This window comes from Corvus hawaiiensis, chromosome 2 (genome assembly GCF_020740725.1).
Source record: "Corvus hawaiiensis isolate bCorHaw1 chromosome 2, bCorHaw1.pri.cur, whole genome shotgun sequence".
In the NCBI taxonomy this organism is placed as follows: Eukaryota; Metazoa; Chordata; class Aves; order Passeriformes; family Corvidae; genus Corvus; species Corvus hawaiiensis.
In genome coordinates, this window is record NC_063214.1 from 31,428,839 (window position 1) to 31,443,353 (window position 14,515).

The window sequence follows — 14,515 nt, forward strand, 5'->3', positions numbered from 1 at the left end:
AAGGGGAAGTCTTTCCTCAGCTTGAATCCTGACACTTCTTAGCACCAAGCTTGGGGAAACCTGTGTTGGCAACCCTTTTTTCTTCCCGTCCTCCCCAGGGTCACAGGAAAGACTTTGATTGTGTGCATTTCAAATTCCCTCTCCCTGGCAAGGGGCCTGTCACATCCCAGCACTCACAGGTCCATCCCGATGATTTGTGGGGGGAGTGCTGGGTGGTTTCTGTTTGATGAGGACATGTTGGGGCCTGAGGGGCCAGTGTCCACATCTCTGGCTTGCTTTGCCCAAAGGTGGCCTGGGTGATTAGACTGATGGCCTCCTGACGTCAGATGAGATCCGTTAAAAGGTATTTATCTCGGGCTTGGGCCAAAGCTGCAGGAGAGATTAAAAGAGATTGAGGCCAAGATAATCCCCTCGAAGCATCCCACTAAAGTGGCTGCCAAAAGGCATGCCACCAAATCTTTTGCCACCCCTGGCCCCTATGCCCAGTTCTGTTTTCCCCATCCAGAGCCCCGTTTGCAGCTGAGAGTGGGTGTGGTGGCCGTGCCATTGGTTTTCCCTTTGCAAGCCCTCTGTGGTGGCATCATTCCTCTTTCCGCCCAGCCCAGGACACAAGTGGCATGCTGTCCCTGGGAAAGCAGGAATTCCTGTGGCTGTGAGGTACAACAAGCCCTGCCCTGGTGGCTGATAATCCTAGCGTGTTCTGGCTAATCTTCACTTTATTAGTTTGTTGCTGATATAAACAGAGGGAGTCAAATCCGCCCAGGATTGTTTCTTTCCCTTCAGGAGCAGTGTGCTACTCTCTCTTTTCACCCCTCCCCATCCACCTGCTTTGCATTACGTCCCAATCCGATTTCCCCAAGTCTCTGGTGTCTGATTTAATTTGCCTGACGCTGCTCCTGGAATCAGCCCTCCCCCAACCCCTCCCGTCCACAGCCTTCCAGCTCCCCATGGGGAGATCAGTCCTGGGAGAGGCTGAGGAGCAGAGAGGGAGCAAGGGACTTGCTGGGTGGACGAACGGGACTGACTGGAGACTGCAGAGGTACAAGGAGCTTCTGGGCAGCGAGGAGCCATTCTCGGCAAGGGAAGCAGGCTGTGAGGGTCCCATCCAGAGGGAACTGCAACCCACCTTGCTCCACAGGTCCCGGTAAGTTTACTGCCTTGCGATGCCTGAGGTCACCTTGGTGAATCTGGCATTTGGGATGCTGAGTTTCTTGGAGTGATTCTGAGGGGAGGATCCTGATGAACAAGGGCTCATCCCATCAGAGGATGAGGGAGGGTAAGATCACAGTGGGAAAGGAGTTGGGGTTAGCACTGAGGTGTCTTTACAGTGGTGAGGGGGCTTTGCACTGGGATGGGGTTCCTTGTTCTCCACTTGGCAGGTAAATCTCACCAGTTTCCAGACTGGAGCAGGAGGGTAACACCTCCCCTGAGCGACCTGGCACTCACTGCTGGTACACAGCCCTGCGCTCCCAGTGCGCCCTGTGCACACCTCTTTGCAGCTGGCTGCTGTTCTGGGTGGAGGAGGAGCCCTCGGAAAGCAAGGAGCAGAGCAGGGTAATTTTACCCTGACCTTTGATCTCCATCACAGGAGAGAGGGATCATCTCTGTATCCGGCTCTGCAAGGAGCCCAGGGTCACCAGGGCGAGCCTGGGAAGCTAGTCAGGGATTACACAGAGACCCAGGGACACTGCCTATTCATACTGAGTCCTTCTTGCACCTTTTTCATTCACAGCCCTCTCCCAACATTTCAGAGAGCGACCACTCCTTCCTCAGTGTGGGGGAAGCTACCCAGGAACAGATAAGAGGGTCCACCTTCCCTCTTTTTCCCACCCATTACTTGCACCCTTATCCCCACCAGGGAGTGATGCAGGTGACTCAGAGGGACAGCCCCCAGGGAGCAAGCTGGGCCACCTCCATGGCATGGTGCAAGGGATTTGGCCGCTGCTCTGAACAGTCAGGGTGTGGCAGCAAAAGGCAGAAGATGAATGATTCCAGATCCCCCTCCGTCCTGCACCACAGTAGGAGGCATTCCATCTGCTATGAGCAGACACTGAAGGACTCAGGATGGGTTTGGTTGCCCACAAGACAGGAGTGCTGCAGCAGGAATTTCGTTAGAAAAAGCAGGAGGGGAAAGAACTGTCATGTTGGAGAGCAGAAGAAATGAAACGTGATTTCAAAAGCCAAGAGCTGTGAACTGGATGAGCACAGCTAAGGCAGAGCTCAGAACAGGGCTGGCATGAACTGACCAAGCCCAGGCTCTGTTTGGCTGTGCCGTGCTTGCTCCTTGGTGATGCTTGCAGGAGGTGCAATGCTGGAACAGTGCTGGTGCCAAGGTCCTCCTGTCAGGAGCTGTGCTGAGGGTTGTGAATTGCTTTTTTCAAAGGCACCTAAGGACTTGGTTTCCTCTACTGCTTAGCATTCACTGGAAAGAGCCCTTACTTCCAGCAAGCACCACGGGTGCACCATTTAGAAGCCTTTCCCATTAAAACTAGCCTGGGCACCCACCATGAGCAACTGTGAGCTGATCCTTAGATCCACAAGAAATGTGTATCCCTAAGGTCCTGCTGGTCAAGGAGGAAACCCCATTTCCCTTTCCTCTGTTCTTCCCCCATTTTGTTCCTCCCATTTCCTGCCCTAAATTTACATGACCATAACGAGCTGCTCTTTTGCACACCTGCCCTGGTCCTCCTGGAAGGCAGCTGCACTATGCTGGGGATCGGGTAACTCGCTCTCCACAAATTGCACTGGGACGTGACGGATGGGGGTGACAGGGAAAGATGGAGCTATTATCGCTCATCTGTGGCTCCTTGTGCTTCTGAGACTGAGAACAATTCCCAGCTTCATTTAGAGTGTTCCCTCAGAGGGATTTAAAGGTTCAGACAGAATCCTGAGCTGCACCTTCTCTATATTTAGCCCTTTTTATCCGTCCTCGACATCCTGCCCCTGCCGTTTGATCTGCCTATGGCTCCGAAAGCCCCTCATCTGGTTGTGCAGGGTGATGCAATGTTCACAGAGCAGTGAATTGGCATTCCCATGCTAGTGCCAGAGTTGAGAAACAACTGGAGAAGGGAAGAGAGTGGTAAAAAAGCAGGAGCAATGAAAGGAAGACCGGGATCTGATGGGTAATGAGGAAGACACCTACAGCCAGCTTCACCTGGAGCAGAAATTGGAAGGAAGGGGGAACAAGGTTCCCATCTCTATGCAAGTCTGGGTGGGCAAAACCAGAAGTCTACAAAGACAAGTTAGGGCAGGCAGGTGGACAATGATCTCAGATAGCCAAGGGTGTATGAAATAACAGCCTGAAGAACTTGGGAACCAAGCAAAGGAGGCTGGAAGGAGAGAGTCAGAGGGAAGAGGTTACCTAGCAGGAAAATGAAATCCAGTGCTTAGGATTGATGGATCAGTCCTAAGGAACACTGGAAAAGGACGAAGTGTGGGCTGCAATGGTAGGGTTGGCTGCACGGGGTGGCTGGAAGTTCGGGTGTGCCACTTGGTGTGCTGTAGGCTGTGACCAGAGCTGGATGGAGTCCTGCAGCCTGACTGTACACTGAAACTGAGGGGCAAACATCACAGGATAAGGAGGATGTGCAGCTTCTGACTGAAAGCCGCAAGGCCTTCCCTAGCATCTCCCCACTCTGTCAGTCAGCTGAGAGGTGGAGTGGAATGCCAGCCCTTTCCCAGAGGGGAAGGGCATGAAGGTGGGCTTTCATGGCCAGGGTCACTCGATGAGGTGCAGCTGTGCAGCCTTGCTGTGAGGAGCCCCTCTCATTGCTGCTGTGTTGGAAGGAGAGAGGAAACCAGTGGCATGGCCCCAGCTTGGGTGCTGGTCTGTTCCTATCCTTCAGTGCAGCTGAGGCTGGCAGCCCCAGGCCATGGCTGTGGCATGTTCCTCTGCGCCCCGACAGTGCTGCCCCGGGCTGCCCTCCTGCTCCCTCACCATTTGCTGGGGCTGGCAGCCACATCCAGTGCATGGGCAGTGAGCAGGGAAGAGTCAGCAGTGCTGTGGCTCTATCCAGCCTTGCAGGCAGCAGGCACAACTCTCTCTCTGCAAAATACATCCTGAAATAGCCTCCTGCTGGGATAGCCTCCCAGGAGCTAGGGAAAACCTGTGTCTCCTTCTCTTTCTTACACTCAAAGCCATGCCTCAGGAATCTTTGAACAAGTGAAAACTCACTGTGCCTGGGGGATCAAAGGAAAGCCATGGAGACATTCAAGGGAAGGAATTCTTAAGGGAAACTCAAAGTGCTCTCTCAAGCAGCAAGCAAAGGTGGGACTTGGGAACTGTCTGGATGTGCTTGCCCACAGCAAGAGAGCAAGCCTGGTATGGAAGGATCCAAAGCCTCACTGACCAGAGGAAATGAGGCCTTCAGGCAACACGGGTGGAGCTGATGTGACCCTCAGGGACTAGGAGAAATTCTGCAGATGCTGCTGGAACATTTCTTGGACAACACATGGAGCATATCTGGACACTCACATCTATCCAGGGGAAATGTTGGAGCAATTAAAGATCACGTTTGTCTACAAAAGTGGGAGATGCTGGAATCACTGGTGAAGATTTAAGCGCACATAACAATAAAGAGAGAACAAAAGAGAGATGTTGTATAATGATACAGTGCACCTGCATCTTGAATATGGATTACAGTTCTGGTTCCCTGCTCTCCCAGCAAAAACCATATAATCTTTATTCTGTAAACAACTGCAAAAAGCTCACAGAACAACAGAAGTAATAGGACGTAACAGCTTACACGGGAGGAGTGACTAAGTGTGCTCTGCAGTCTAGAAAAGAGATGGGTATATGACAAAGATGTATAAAATATGGAGGGGTGCAGAGGTGAAGAGAGACCAGTTATTTGCTGATTCTTCCAACTCAAAATATAGCTACTGTCAAGTGGAACTAGTGCCACTGGGAAGTGATAGAAGCAGGAAATTCTTTGCAGAGTCTGCCACCCAGCTGTGGAAGTCATCGTCATGGGGTACTGAGGAGGCTAAACTTGGCATGGGCACAAAGATGGTGGGGACAAGGGCACAGAAGAAAAGTCCATCAAGGACTTGCATACAGTAATGCTGCTCTCGCTTTGGACGTCAGTGAAAAGCTGGGGCTGGGCAAGTAGGAGAAGTACCACTATTATGTTGTTCTTAGATCCTTCCCTAGACATCCACCTTCCTTTTTATTTTATTTTGGTTTGTTTGTTGGCTGGTTGGTTTGGTTTTCGTTTGGTTTGGTTTTTGAAACTAGAAGGGAACCCTGAGAGAGGACCTCAACAGCCCCATAGATTTCCTTGGTGGTCAGAGAGTTGGTGGGTCCTGCCTGGTGAGGCCTTGCCTAGGACAAACAGTAGGAGATAGCCAATGGGCTCCCCCCATCAAGTTTCCTCCTCTGGAGCTGAGATGGGCAGCTTGGCCATGAACAGGGAGAAGCCAATGAAGAGGACCCAGGGCTTGGAATGGAGAGGTTAAAAATGAGGGGACAGGTGTGGCCAAAACCTCAGCAAGAGGCTCTGGAGTTCTTCAGCTTCTGCATGTGTATGTGTAAGCAGGATCCAAGACAAAACAGACCTTTGACCAGGCCCAGCACAATCTTCCCAAATGCTAAGGGCTGTGGCCAGATACTGCACGACATTACCGAGCATTCAGCCAAGAAATGATCACTAATCCTTTATCAGAGACACCTACACTTCCATAACTGAGCATTAGTGTCCTATCTAACTCACACCTCTCTCGTTTGATTTGTCTCCTCAGAACCAAGGCTGCCCCACGTGGAGGAGCCACTCCTAGGTCAGAAAGATGGGGGAAATGGAACAGATGAAGCAGGAGGCTGAGCAGCTGAAGAAGCAGATTGCGGTAATGCAACAGTCATGAAACTGCTGAGAGCATCTCTACACCCCCACTGCATGCCCAGACCTTCCTCTTCAGCCACAAACTGGAGCTGGGCTTTCTCCGTCTACATACTTGGAGCACTCTGCAGTTCTCCACAGCCCTTTAAACACTAATGGAGATCTTCACACCATGGTGGGGGGAAGAGTGGTAGGGGAAGCAAGAGAAGAGGGAACAGGGGTCCCACGAGTGTAGTGAAGCCCCAGGATCTCCTCTGTCTGTGAGACAGCTGGTGTTCTGTCAGGTGGGAGGGTCTATGGAAAGGGTGTAGCATAGTGAACTGGATGCTGAGCAAATTTTGGCTTACCTTCCTGACATTTGACTGCTCTTAAGGTGCCCTAATCACAGACCAGGATCCGCCTGGGCTGGCCACAATCCAAACAAAGCAAAGCCACAGTTCCTACTTCTAGTAGCCCTCAGACTATGACCCCAAGTTTCACTTGGCATTGCCTTCTGCACATGTCTCATCTGCTCTTGTCTCTTCTGCAGGATGCCCGGAAAGCCTGTGCAGACACAACGCTTGCTCAGGTGAGGGACAGGGCTGGCTGGGCAAGCTACCACCACTCTGAGGGGGATTTTGTCCACTCAGGAAGGAGTTAGGAGGCAGAGATGTGGAAAGCAGTAAAGCTCCTGATAGTCCAGGATAAATTCTTGCTCTCCTGCCACTCTTTCTTCAGATTGTGTCTGGAGTGGACCCTGTTGGACAAATCCAGATGCGGACCCGAAGGACCCTGCGGGGACACCTGGCCAAGATCTACGCCTTGCACTGGTCCACAGACTCCAAGTGAGAGCGCTGCTGCTGATCTGCTTGGTGCAGGACAGCACGTGGGTGTGACGGGCAGGAAGGCTCTGATGGGAAGAGAGCTACTAACATGATCTTGTTCCTTTCTCACAGACTCATGGTCAGTGCCTCACAAGATGGGAAACTGATCGTGTGGGACACATACACAACTAACAAGGTAGGAGTCAGGTGGCTGCAAACTGGGATGCTGGAGTGGGTCCCCTCAGCTGGTGCCCTCAACCTGTTCTTTCTGCTGCCAAGAGTCTTGACACAGTTTCTGGTCACCCCAGGTTCATGCCATCCCTCTTCGTTCCTCCTGGGTCATGACCTGTGCCTATGCCCCCTCTGGCAATTTTGTGGCCTGTGGAGGCCTTGACAACATGTGCTCCATCTACAGCCTCAAGTCTCGTGAAGGCAACGTCAAAGTGAGCAGGGAGCTCTCAGCCCATACAGGTGTGTGCACTGCCTGCCTGCAACTGGGTGCCCCCTGCTTCCAAACTTCACCCTTCTATCCCTGCCCCTTTTCTCATATTTGCTTGTTCCTGCTTCCCAGGATACCTCTCCTGTTGCCGATTTCTTGATGACAACAATATTGTGACTAGCTCTGGAGATACCACATGGTGAGTGCTCCCTTCTGCATCCTAGTGGAATGACCTCTGCTCTTAGCACAGCAACAAGTGCAGTCCTTCTGCTCTGCAGCAGTCCACTCTCTAAGGAAGAATTGCTCCTACATGGGGAGGCCACATGGAGCACCTTAGGAAGCCTGATCCGTTCTTCCTCCCTTGGCAGAACAGATGCTTCTTTTCCCAGCTGAGGCCAAGTCAAGCAGTAGGGACCATGTCATCAGTTCTCACAAAGAACAGAGTCATTTATACCAGGACAGAAAGTGTTTTAATTTTATGTGCAGCACACATAGGTTCTCCACTTCTCAAGCCTTGCCCTCTGTGCAAGGGACACCTGCAGAGACAGTGCCTGGATCCTTTTGTTCCTGGTTCTCAGGGCTCACTGTGCTGTGCCTCTGAACAGTCCTGAATCTTTATTCACCCCACCCCATCCCAACACCTGCTTTGGAAGAACCTTTTGACCAAGGACAGGTGGCATTTCCGTCAGAGATCAGGATTACACATGGCTCGTTTGCCCAGCTGTGGCGTGGGATCCTATTGAACAAGAGCTTTGCATCTTACGAGCATGGACACAGCAGACCTTTTTCAGCTGTTTGCTATTTTTTATGTCTGTCTTGTGTTTGTGTCTCTCTTACCGTCTCTCAGTATTCCCTTCAGCTGTTACACTTCTGGGAATATGCCAAACCTCACACACCCCCAGCCTTAGTCTAACTCTGCTTTGGCAAAGGTATTGCCAACAGCAGCTGTGAAGATATCTCCTGTTTTATACAGCTGACTCCAGGGATGCTCTCACCCATTTTCCCGTGCTGTAGCCATGGCTTCCCTCCTTTTGTCTGCGAGTGGGACAGCTCTTCAGCCCAGCTGTAGGCCTGCTCTGCCTGAGCTGGCTCTGAGACCTTCTCTCCTCTCCTCTCCCCTCCTGCAGCGCGCTCTGGGACATTGAGACGGGGCAGCAGAAGACTGTGTTCATTGGTCACACTGGAGACTGCATGAGCTTGGCCGTCTCCCCTGACTTCAAACTCTTCATCTCTGGGGCTTGTGATGCTACTGCCAAACTGTGGGATGTGCGGGAGGGCTCCTGCCGTCAGACCTTCTCAGGGCATGAGTCTGACATCAACGCCATCTCCGTACGTATGCTGTCTGCACAGTGGTAGGGAGGCATGGAAAATGAGGGGTGGAACAGCTCCAAAACAGCCTTGGAACAAGGTTGAAAGAAGCTGTCACAGTCATAAGGGTAACAGGGGTCTCAGACCTTGGCCGCGTGATCCAGGCCGAAGCAAGCAGGGCCCAAGTTCACTGAAATTTGGAGGAGGGGTCTTCCCAGGCACCAAAGCATCCACCATGGTCTGTGGAGCTGAGTACCCTGACACAGGTGCTGGTTCAGCTCTGCTCACAGCAGCTGCTGGGAACTGTGGTTCAGGCACGCTCCAGCAGCCCTGGCCCAAGACACAAGTGAGGCAGCAGGAATACCTAACTCAGCTGAGATCAGCTCCAGACAGAAGAGGTGGGGACTTGGGATCCTTGTAGCTTATCAAATGAGCCTGCCAGCTTCCTGCACTCTGCTGCTCTAAGCACCCTCCACTGACTTCAGTAAAACCTCTCTCAGTTGTCCCGTGGCTACCTTGCCAGCCACATGGTTTTCTGCCGTACCTGCTCCCGAGGAACCCTTTTTTTACTGCTCAGAGCAAGGCTGCAGGAAACAAACATGTATGAGAAGGTTGGGATATGAGGATCAGACAGAGGAAGGCTCTTGTAGCCAGAATGATGCTAGGGGAATAGCAGCTGGGGAATAAACTCAGATGGGGAATAATGGGTGGACACTTGTCAAAGCCCAACCTAACAGCTGGAGTTAAAATAAAGCACTGAGATGTCTTGCAACAGCTCTAGCCCTTAGGCCGTTTGTTTTCTTTGAGTGGAAGGGATTTATTAAGCCTTACGAGAAGTATCAGTCTCCCCCTTCAGCAGACTCAAATTTTATGATCCAGTGTCTGGTCCCACCAGGTTTTCCTGCCTCTGTGGCTTCCTGGTGGTTAGCAGGGAGGTGACAAGTTGAGGAATTCCACCAGGATCTGAGGAAAACCTCATTAAAACCTGGTGTGTGCCCTCCCCAGTTCTTCCCTAACGGAGAAGCCATCTGCACCGGCTCTGACGATGCCACCTGCCGCCTCTTTGACCTGCGGGCGGACCAGGAGCTCATCACGTACTCCCACGAGACCATCATCTGCGGAATCACCTCCATCGCCCTCTCCCGCAGTGGGCGGCTCTTGTTTGCTGGGTATGATGACTTCAACTGCAACATCTGGGACTCCCTAAAAGGAGAGCGTGTGGGTGAGTGGCTCCGTGAGGTCCTTCTTTCCCTCCCTGCAGGGCCTCTGTCCCTACCAAGGCAAGGAAAAGACACTTTATCTAACCAGAGCACATGCCATACTGACTGAAACCCAGCAAAGCTCTCTCGCACTTAGGGAGCACACCAGAACTAGGACAACTCTCACTGGTGTAGAAGAGCTGCTGTTTTTAATGTTAAGGAAGTCAAGCCTTTAAACAACATTGTTTCAAGGGGGACAAGAAGGCTCCTATCAGCTAAAACTGCTCACAACCACCAACAGAATATCCTACTTTCTCCTAGCCTGCCATTTGCCAGTTCCAGGTACTCACAGTGCCACTTGGTGGCCAGGCACCAAGCCAAGTGTGCACCTGGGCTTCCATCCAACATCTTTGGGTACTCTGTGATGCTTATACACAGAACATGCAACATTTTTCTTCCAGATCTGGCCCCTATCCTCTGAAAAGTCATGAAACACAGCCCACCAACAGCATTGCTGTTTCTCAGCCTTATCAAGCACCCCCTCCTACCTTAGTCCTACCATCACTCCAGGACGAAAGCAGTTGTATGAGGATTCAGCCAGCCATACCTTCCCAAGAACCCTTTGGCCAGGCCTGTGGGTGGTGGCTGTACACCACACACAGAAGTTCTTCTGCATGTTTGTTCCTATTAGCCATGTGGTGACTGTAACAGGTGGTGCAGGAACAGACAGGGCCAGACACAGCGTGTAGGCACAGCCTGCAATGTGTGTCCTCAGCAGGGTCAACCCTGTCACCTCTCACTGGCCCCTCTTTTCTCCCTGACCTCTCTTCTTTCCTACAACAGGAATCCTTTCTGGCCACGACAACAGAGTGAGCTGCCTGGGCGTGACGGCGGACGGCATGGCTGTTGCCACTGGCTCCTGGGACAGCTTCCTCAAGATTTGGAACTGAGCACGCCAGCAGAGAGGGGAAGAGCAGCAGAAGCACAGCCCACAGCCCGAGCCCATGCAAACAGCATCATCAGATGAGCACAACACCTACCTACCACTCCCACTTGTCTCTAGACACAGGTCACTTGTAGGAGTCTCAGAGTGAAAGGGAAAGGAGATCAGGGAGGAGAAGCAGGGGGAGCTGGGGAGGAGGAGCACACACACTGGCCCTTCTCTCCACCTCTAAACAGCCCTGGCAGTTTCCAGCCTTGTGCAGGCTTGAAGACCTGGTCTTTATGTCTCAGGACTTAACAGTACAATTCACACACCCTGCACCTTCCTTCAGACACCTCTACCCACACTGATACTCATCCTCCTCCTTCAGAGGACCCCTCATGCAACACTCAGATCCTTCCCTGATTTAACTCTACGTAACGCCTCTGTGCAGCTGTCCTAGATCCGTGCAGACAGCCCCAGAGACACACTGAGTTTGAGATTTCTATGGCACCAGCTCAAAGAAAAAGCTAGTGTAAATTCGGCTCAGTTCCATGGGGGAACACTTAGCTCGGGTCTTATCTATGCATAAAGGGGGGAAAGGCAGCCGTCAGACCTGCCAGAATACTAGGCAACATATTTATTCTTTTCTTAGTTCAAGTTCTTATCTATGCATAAATGGCAGAAAGGTAGCCCTCCAGACCTGCCAGGATATCAGGGACTATTATATTTATTCTTATTTATTGTCTGCTTCTTGCTGTTCCTTCCCTCTTTGCCTCACTCCTGCATTGTGTGATGACCCTATCTCTCCAGTAGCCATCAGCCCATGTTTTCAAGTCTGTTTAGATCTTCATAGCCCAGGCAAATAAAGAAAGCTCACAGAAGCACTGCAGGCTGTGTTCTTTCCAGCATTGCAATGAGCTACAGCAAACATAACTCCTTTCCTGTGAGTATTGCCTGCTGGTCTCAACCAGTCAACACCTCATTCACAGACCTTGCTTTAGCTCACAGTCCCCAGGGGAGGGTGTTCCTCACATGTTTTGGTTGAGAAGAGGCTGGAGCTGGGAGAGCAAGCTAAAGAGCATCCTTTCGAATTGTGGATGTTTTAGCTCAGTTATAGGACACAGCCATTTTGTTCAGCCCCTATTCCATTTGTTGGCTCAGAGCAAGATCCTGAAAGTGCCAAGGCGCTGCTAGGGAGAGCTGGAGATCAACAAGGTTTACTAACTTATCAACAGAAGGTCAATATTAATGGACAGTACTATCTCATGTTATTTTGGATCTCACCCATACAACAGACCCTTGCACAACTCAGTTTCAGGTCAGTGTATTAGCAGTACAACTCCAGAGGTGACACTGTATATACATCAGTTTCCTGGAGGGAGCTGCAGCTTCCCAGCCCATGCTGTTGTACACGGATTCAAGGCCATACCCTTCAGCATGCTACAGGCAGGGGCCAGTGCAGTTTTAGACTAAGGGAAGGCTGAACTATTTGTTCCTGAACCCTTTTCCCAAAGAAAATATTGTACTGGGCAAGCAGAGGACTCCTGCTGTCCTATCAGGATATACAGTCAGCAAAGGTTGAATACAAATTTATTTACTGGAGATAAAAACTCTACAGAAAAGTCAATACAGCTGATATACAATAAAAGGGACAAAGTCTGTGCTGTACATAAGACATGACAAGCTAGGAAGATGAGGGAGAGACCTTTCCCCAGCAGGGATAGGTGAGAAATGTGACCACTGCTCCGGAGTTTCAGTCTATTGCAGAATTTCTCCCCACTAGAAAACTCTCAAAACACAGGAGCAAATTACAGCAAGATCCTGAAAAAAGAAACATCTAGTTCTCCACAAAAGGACACTGTTGGTTCTCTTTGTTCAAGTCACTCCAAGTACAGTTCCCAGATTTAAGGCTCCTGCTCAGATCCACTGTCACTTCTTTCTTCTCCCCAGGGTTCTCCCCCAACACGTGCCTCTTGCCCTAGAGAAATAAAAAACCCAAACACGGAGTGTAAAACACAAGTTAATTGAAGGTTAGGTAATTCTCAGCAGAGTATGTAGCCTATTTTCAGGCCATTCAGCTTGGGCTCTCGTGACAATGTACAAGAGTGACTTTCTTCTACAGCACTGAAATGGGCAATTTCATGGTAAGGCCAAAGATAGACATTGAACAAGACTTGGAGGCATTTAGGGACAAGACTGACCCACAGAAAAACATTTGTGAAGTTATTGGTCTCCACAGGCCTAGGAGGCCACAATTCTAAACTGGGACCCTACAAGATACAGAAATTGAAGGATTTGGCCATTTTTTTTTTCAGCTCAATCTCCCTCCCTCAGTATGACCCATTGAGCTTTACCTGGCGAGGGGCAGGAGCACTGGGAGAATTATCATCTCGTAGAATGCTGAGGGGAGAGCGGCCAGTTCCTCCAGATGTTGCCATGAATTTGTTGTTGGGCTTGTGTCTTATGGGCTTGCTCACTAGTTGACAAAAGGAAACACACCAGGGCATCATGACAAGGCTCGAAGGTCCTGGATTTTAAAATCCTCCTGGCCTTTATGAACTTTGCTTGCCTGTATAGCAAAGACTTACCCAAGGGCTTTGAAGCAAAGGAATCACAGAAAGGTTGATGTCGGAAGTGAGCTCTAGAGGACCTACTCCAGCAGGGCCACCTAGAGCCCATTGTCCAGGACCATGTCCAGGTGTTTCTTGAATATCTCAAAGGATAGAGATTCTGCAACCTCTCTGAGCAACCTGCTCCAGTGCTTGGTCACCCTCACAGTGAAAAAATGTGTTTCCTGATGTTCAGGAGCTTCCTGTGTCCCATTCTGTCTTAACTGCCTTTAGTCCCATCACCGGGCACTACTGAAAAGAGCCTGGCTCTCCCTTCCTTCAGGTATTTATATGTATTTATAAGATACCCCCTTAGCATTTTCCTCTGCAGGTTGAACAGTTCCAGTTCTCAGCCACTCCTCCTAGGAGCAATGCTCAGCACAGAGCTCTCTGAAGCACAGTCTGTATCTAAGTCTCTCAGCACCACTCAGCCGTAGCACAGAGATGTTCTTCCCACCTTTGCTCCATAGCTCTTCCCAAGGAGAAATTGTAATATACCTCTTGGTTTTGAATACAGGCTGAAAACAATTTCTCAACTCTAGACAGAAATGGGTTCGGTAACACAACAGTTGCCCCGGCTGGAGAAGCTTCAGGCGGCGGAACACAGCCGAACTGGGGGATCGGGACAAGCTCTGTCGGGGAGCAAGCCTGGAGAAGGCACCCCAACCAGAGGATGCCGAGAGCCCCGACTCGCTCACGGCCCGTACCGCGCAGCTCTCCGGGCACAGGGAGCCCCATCACCCCCACACCCGGCACTTACCCGAGGAGAAGCCGTGCCCGGCAGGGCGGCCGGGCCGGGCCGTGCTGGGAGAGGGCGGCCTCTCCACGCCTCCGCCCGCGGGCGGGGAGCTCCGCCGGGCCGGCTCCTCGGCGGGGCCGGCCGCTCCCGGAGGCGCCGGCTCCGGGACCGCGGCCTCGGCCCTGAAGGCCTCGCTGAGCTGCTTCACCAGGCGGTCCACGCTGTCTGCCGGGAACGGAGGGGGACGGGGTGAGCCGCTGAGTCGGGCAGCCCCTCAACCCGCCCACCGCCACGGCGGCCTCACTCACCACTCGACACGGCTCTCATGGGCGTGCGGGAGATGCCAGGCGTGGGCGACCGTGGGTCCCGCTCCTGGCCGGTGCCCGCCGGCGGTTCGGCGGGGCTGGGCTGCGGGCTGCCCGCCGGGGAGCTCACCACCTGCGGAGAGGGCAGCCGTGGAGGCGGTGGGCCGGAGCCACACAAGGGGAAGCGGCGGCGGGAGGGCCCCTACCTCGATGGGGGTGCGGAGGATGCCGGCGGTGGGGGAGCGGGGGTCGCTGACGTGCGCCAGGTGCTTGTTGCAGGGCGCGCCCGGGGTGGCGGGGGCACTGCCGGAGGCCCCCATGGCGGCGGCGGCCGCGCTGCGCCCCTGCCCAGCC

The 14,515-nt window shown here is 52.3% G+C and overlaps 2 protein-coding genes across 2 annotated transcripts; one reads left to right on the plus strand and one right to left on the minus strand.

Moving 5' to 3' along the window:
* The first annotated feature begins 852 nt into the window (after positions 1 to 852).
* On the plus strand, positions 853 to 11,389 carry GNB3 (G protein subunit beta 3). The gene is made up of 10 exons (XM_048295313.1): positions 853 to 1,144; positions 5,740 to 5,841; positions 6,364 to 6,402; positions 6,552 to 6,658; positions 6,770 to 6,833; positions 6,946 to 7,108; positions 7,209 to 7,275; positions 8,204 to 8,405; positions 9,390 to 9,606; positions 10,427 to 11,389. Exons 2-10 carry the CDS (start codon positions 5,785 to 5,787, stop codon positions 10,531 to 10,533), a joined length of 1,023 nt encoding a protein of 340 aa, XP_048151270.1. The 5' UTR covers positions 853 to 1,144; positions 5,740 to 5,784; the 3' UTR covers positions 10,534 to 11,389.
* A 692-nt stretch (positions 11,390 to 12,081) lies between these two features.
* Positions 12,082 to 14,509, minus strand: CDCA3 (cell division cycle associated 3). Its single transcript, XM_048295314.1, has 5 exons — positions 14,368 to 14,509; positions 14,165 to 14,294; positions 13,878 to 14,081; positions 12,863 to 12,984; positions 12,082 to 12,486 (listed from the first exon to the last, which is right to left on the minus strand). The coding sequence occupies exons 1-5, from the start codon at positions 14,479 to 14,481 to the stop codon at positions 12,346 to 12,348; spliced, it is 711 nt and encodes a 236-aa protein (XP_048151271.1). The 5' UTR covers positions 14,482 to 14,509; the 3' UTR covers positions 12,082 to 12,345.
* Positions 14,510 to 14,515: the final 6 nt, after the last annotated feature.